This window comes from Salpingoeca rosetta (assembly GCF_000188695.1).
Source record: "Salpingoeca rosetta unplaced genomic scaffold supercont1.87, whole genome shotgun sequence".
Lineage (NCBI taxonomy): Eukaryota > Choanoflagellata > Craspedida > Salpingoecidae > Salpingoeca > Salpingoeca rosetta.
Genome location: NW_004754847.1, coordinates 1 through 5,486, shown reverse-complemented (window position 1 = coordinate 5,486; position 5,486 = coordinate 1). Strand labels below are relative to the sequence as shown.

Genomic DNA, 5,486 nt, shown 5'->3' with positions numbered 1-5,486 from the left:
ACCCTCCCTTGGTTCTTTGCATCTGCTGCAGTATTGGGACGGTCACGTGGACAGGCAAGTCGGGCCAGCGATTTGGACAGGTGATAGTGTTATGACACGACGATGTTGCTGTTGTGATTGCTGTTGCTGTTGTTATTGCTGTTCACACACACACACACACACATTCACACAAAACACACACTCTCTCTTTCTCCCTGCGTTCCTCCTACAATGCAACTGCAGGTGTCTGCTGCAAAGCGGTTTGGCGGAGGAAGAAAGACATTTGGTGCTGGTGGTGCTGGTGGTGGTGATGGAACAAGTCCCAGCAGTAGCGGTGATGGTGATGGCCGTGGCCGTGGAGACACCACGGGGTCACGCGGCATTATGGCGCAGATCAAGAAGCGGAAGCAAGGTGGGATGCTAGTGTGTGTGTTGGGGGGGGGGGTGCATGCATGTGTGTGTGTGTGTGTGTGTGTGTGTGTGTGTGTGTGTGTGTGTGTGTGTGTGTACATGTGTGTGTGTGTTGGGACTGCGAGTGAGGACAAATGCACATGCACATCTTGAAAACATGCTTCACTCACGCACTTGCTTCTACACTGGCCCACATATATACTGTACACACGCAGATGTGAGTGCTGCGCACGCGTCCGAGTTTGCTGTTCCGCTGCTAAAGGAGATTCGACAGTTTATCAAAGAGAAAGGTGCTGCTGCCATGATGTGCACGTCCTCGTTGTCGTGACGTGACGAAGGCTTGCTTTGTTGCTGTACGATCTGCACGTTTGGCATTGAGCCACGACACTCACGCACTCGCACACGTCAAGTGCGCGAACACACACACACACACACACACACATACACACACACACTCTCTCTCTCTCTGCCTCTCTCATTCTCTACAACCACACACACACACTACAACCACACACTCTCTCATACACACACATGCACACACATGAATCAGGTGGGCGTGCGTCGACACAGGCGTTGCTGGACCACTTCAACAAGCGCGTTGCCGGGAGCAGACAGGCCGTCTTTGTTCGCCTGCTGCACAGCACGTGCACCTTCTCCCGTGTTGGCTCAAAGGGCTACTGGAGCATTAAGCCAGAGTAGAACACAATGCGTTGTGTGTGTGTGTGTGTGTGTGTGTGTGTGTGTGTGTGTGTGTGTGTGTGTGTGTGTGTGTGTGTGTGTGTGTGTGTGCATTTGGAGTGGTGTTGTCTTTCCGCTCCTTCGTCGTCATTGTTTTCGCTGACTCAGCAACACGCATTTTTCGACCCAGTCCTATCAGGCGATTATTTGTTGGTATCATAAATGATATTCTTACCTTTGTCGTTGTCGCACAACAACAACAACACACAACAACCAAGAGGCGATCACTTTTGCGCAAACACAACAACACCCACCCCTCCCCCATATCGCTTTGGCTTGAAGAAGGACCCTCCTCATCCCCCAAGCAAGCAAGTTGGTGTTGATGCATGGACTGCTGATGAACCCGCTGTGTGTGGTTGTGTGTCACTGCGCGTTGTTTTACTCTCCTTCCTCCTGTGTCGGAGATTGCTGCATCGTGGGCTGCGCCTCACTCACATCATGTCATGTCAAAACTCATGAATACGCACTCAATGCAGCTCACCCTTGCCGTGCTGCTTTGTTTCTCTGTCTTAAGGTCACGATCAGCAAGAGACCACCACCACCATCATGTCTGAAAAGAAGTTTGACTTTCGCCGTGGCGGCGCCATGCGCAAGAAGAAGATCCATGAGGTGATGGATCACAAGTTCCAGGCCAAGTTCTTCAAGCAGCCCACCTTCTGCTGCCACTGCTCCGAGTTTATGTGGGGTTTTGGCAAGCAAGGCTACCAGTGCATCGGTTCGTTTGTTTGTTTGTTTTGTTGTGTTTTGTTTGTTGCGCTGTGTGTGTGTGTGTGTGTGTGTGTGTGTGTGTGTGTGTGTGTGTGTGTGTGTGTGTAAAGCGGTGTATGTTGCGCGCACATGTGGTGTATGTTTGGTGTGTAAATGTTGTTTTTGAATGCACTTCAAATGCGCTGACGTGCATGCATTTGTGATCCCTGCTGTGGCTCCTGTTCCGGGCATGCTAACTCTGCACGCCACACCACGCCACACCACACCACACGATAGATTGCGGCTTTGTGGTGCACAAGCGCTGCCACGAGTTTGTGCACTTTCACTGCCCAGGCACAGACCTGGAGAAGCCAACGGATGTGAGTGCCACTGTCTGTGTACGTGTGTGTGTGTGTGTACGTGTGTGTGTGTGTGTCTGTGTGTGTCTGTGTGTGTCTGTTTGTGTATGTCTTGTACTTGCGTCGATGCGTGTTGCGACTGCTCCCCGTCCTCGTTGCACCGACTTGCATCTTTCAACCTTCCTTCCTTCCCTCCCTCCACTCCACTGCACACTTGCCCACTGACACCTTCCCCCTCCCTCCACTCCATTGCACGATGTGAACTTTTTTTTTTTTCGTTGAATCAGGCACCGACCAAGGAGCACGAGTGGTCGTCGCACACGTACATGTCGCCCACCTTCTGCGACCACTGCGGCTCTCTGCTGTACGGCCTCTACCACCAGGGCAAGCAGTGCAAGAGTGAGTTATTCCAGACTCACGTGAGACAGGGACTGCTGCGCAAGGCGCTGCGATGGAAGGAGGAGTGCCGGGCAGTTGTGAATAGTGGAGAGAAGGTGGTGGCGTGTAGAGGGCAACAGGTACGCTCATATGTGGTGTTGAATATGAAAGACGTTGATCACACTGCTTGGTCGCGCATTGCTGTTTGTCAATCTGACATTTTTGCTTGTGCCTCGTGCATCACCCCTTCCCTCCCCTTTTCGACACGCAAGGCTGCAAGCTGAATGTGCACAAGTCGTGCACGAGCAAAGTTGCGCACATGTGCGGATTCGATCACCGTGAGAAGCGCGGCCGCGTCCAACTCAAGATCGGCATTGCAAAGGTAATCGTCATGTGTGTGTGTGTGTGTGTGTGTGTGTGTGTGTGTGTGTGTGTGTGTCTGCCTGGCTTGCTTTGCTTGCTTTGCTTGCTTTGCTTGCTTTGCTTGCTTTGCTTGCTTTGCTTGCTTTGCTTGCTTTGCTTGCTTTGCTTGCTTTGCTTGCTTTGCTTGTTTTGGTTGCTTTGCTTGCTTGTGTCGTGCACATGTGAGGACACATGCATTCACCACGCCCATTTCTCCCGCCACCAACACCTCAAACCCTCCCCCCCTCCCCCCCCCCGAATATTCCTCCACCACAACCAATCGGTGCGGTGCAGAACTCTGACGGGAGCCGGCTCGTGACATGCCACGTCGGGCAGGCACACAACCTCATCCCCATGGACCCGAGCGGCTCCAGCGACCCCTACTGCAAGGTGCGGCGCCTGGTGTGATGTGAGCGTTAGGTTGGATGTCGTGTGCGATGGTGATGAGTGAAGGCGAAGGTGGCGTGGAAGAGAACACATGGATGTACTTGACCTGGACCAAGCTCATTCATTCAACTATTACCCCGTGCTCACTGTCAACCTCACACGACACAACATGACACAACATGCCTCCACAACCACCACCACCACCACCACCATCGTGTGCAGGCCAAGATTCTGCCTGACAAGAAGGAGAAGCAGAAGACCCGCGTGCACTCGACCAACCTCAATCCAAACTTCAACCACGCCTTTGAGTTGTAAGCTGCAAGGGTTGGTGGCGGCATGCAGTGTGTGTGTTTTGTCCGAACGCTACGTCTTGCTGAATTCTGCCTGCCTGCTCGTGACTACGGTTTCATCACCACTCATTCACTCACTCATCACCACCATCACTCACTCACTCGCCACTCACTCGCCACTCACCACCACCGCCGCCGTGTGTTCAGCATTGTGCCGCCGGGCGCCGACCTCGAGCAGAAGTCGCTGTTCCTGGAGGTCTGGGACAAGGACCGCATCGGCAGCAACGACTTTATGGGCTGCATGACCTTCCGCCTCTCCGACATTGAGGAGGCCGCAGGGTGCGTTGATGCCCGTGTTGGGATTGGAGCTGCTGATGCTTTGCGCTGTTGTGGTTGACTTGGGGTTGCTTGCCTAGGCTCTGTGTGTGTATGTGTGTTTGTGTGTGTGTGTTTGTTTGAGTTTGTGTGTTTGTGTGTGTGTTTGTGTGCGTGTGTGTGTGTATTTATGCTGTTGATCGCATGTGTGATCGTCTCACCCATCACCATCACCTCCATTCCATCACCCGTCACGGTCACCGTCGCCAGCACGGACAAGTACACGGGGTGGTTCAAGTGGCTTGACAAGAAGCAGGGTGCAAAGTTCCACATGAAGGTCCCCGAGGCAGCGTCTGCCCTCAAGGTCGCACTCGCACTTGCGCGGAGAGGAGGGGATGGCGTGGACGTTGGTGGAGATCCAGGAACATGTGATATACGTGTCTTTGTGTGTTCGTGTCTGTGTCTGTGTGTGTGTGTGTCTGCGTGTTTCAGCCTTGAGTGCTGCTGCATTTCTCCTTCTGCACCACCCTATTACATCGCATGGCATCGCCCCGTCTCATGTCCGGTTTCGCTGCGTGGATGTGTGCACAGGTTGAGGACATCACGAAGAAGTTTCAGTCGGCCGATCTGGAGGACTCAAAGAGCGACGTGCGTGCAGGCAACGCATCCGCATGCACATGGCACACCAGGAACTGTTTGTACTTTTTGTGCCTCTTGCGTTGTCACTGTGCCCTCATGACATGTCTCTGTTGCGGGTGAACACGTGTGATTGCGTGTATGACGACAGGAGCTGAGTGCGAGCGTGGCTGCGAGCCTGGACGCCTACTCCTTCCAGAAGGTGAGCAGCCATCACGTGCACTTTTTTCGCATGACAGCACTTGACCACCCACCCACACGTACATTGGCACGCACATGCACACGCACCCACACGCACGCACCCACATTCACACACACACACATTTACTCGCACTCACACACACACACGCTCACACACACACACCATCACCATCACCATCACCATCACGGCGCAGGTCCTCGGTCGCGGCTCGTTCGGAAAGGTGCTCCTGGCGAAGGACAAATCGTCCGGCAAAACCGTCGCCGTCAAGTGTCTGAAGAAGGACGTGGTCGTGGAGGTGCGCACACCTCTCCAGCGCATGACGGGTTCATGTGCATGTGTGTGTGTGTGTATGTGTGTATGTGTGTGTTACATGCTTGTGTTACATGCTTGCCCACATCAAACCCAGCACACCTTCCCAACACCTTCTCACATGTAGTCGACAACACGTGTGTGTGTGTGTGTGTGTGTGTGTGTGTGTGTGTGTGTGTGTGTGTGTGTGTGTGTGTGTGTGTGTGTGTGTGTGTGTGCACGGCAGTACTAATTAAGGGGAGTGCACGTGAATTGATCGGCGCGCCCTCACGGAATGAAAGGTTTGCCGCTTTCTCTTCACCTCTAGGCCGTCTTTCAGGGCACAATAGTATACATGGAGTGATTATGTTGATGTATTGAGATGTCAGCGAGCGCATATGTTTATCTGTGTCA

At 53.3% G+C, this 5,486-nt stretch overlaps 2 protein-coding genes across 2 annotated transcripts; both read left to right on the top strand.

Annotated features, from left to right (window-relative positions):
* Positions 1-210: 210 nt before the first annotated feature.
* PTSG_11452 (uncharacterized protein) lies at positions 211-1,127 on the top strand (the record flags this gene model as incomplete). Its single annotated transcript, XM_004987474.1, has 3 exons — positions 211-391; positions 606-680; positions 941-1,127. The coding sequence occupies 3 exons, from the start codon at positions 211-213 to the stop codon at positions 1,087-1,089; spliced, it is 405 nt and encodes a 134-aa protein (XP_004987531.1). The 3' UTR covers positions 1,090-1,127.
* Positions 1,128-1,328: 201 nt separating this feature from the next.
* Positions 1,329-5,436, top strand: PTSG_11451 (kinase C beta; the record flags this gene model as incomplete). The annotated part of the gene is made up of 13 exons (XM_004987473.1): positions 1,329-1,440; positions 1,643-1,843; positions 2,113-2,195; positions 2,462-2,573; positions 2,825-2,934; positions 3,249-3,344; positions 3,564-3,652; positions 3,839-3,970; positions 4,217-4,310; positions 4,538-4,594; positions 4,734-4,784; positions 4,978-5,079; positions 5,401-5,436. The coding sequence occupies exons 2-13, from the start codon at positions 1,675-1,677 to the stop codon at positions 5,434-5,436; spliced, it is 1,131 nt and encodes a 376-aa protein (XP_004987530.1). The 5' UTR covers positions 1,329-1,440; positions 1,643-1,674.
* Positions 5,437-5,486: the final 50 nt, after the last annotated feature.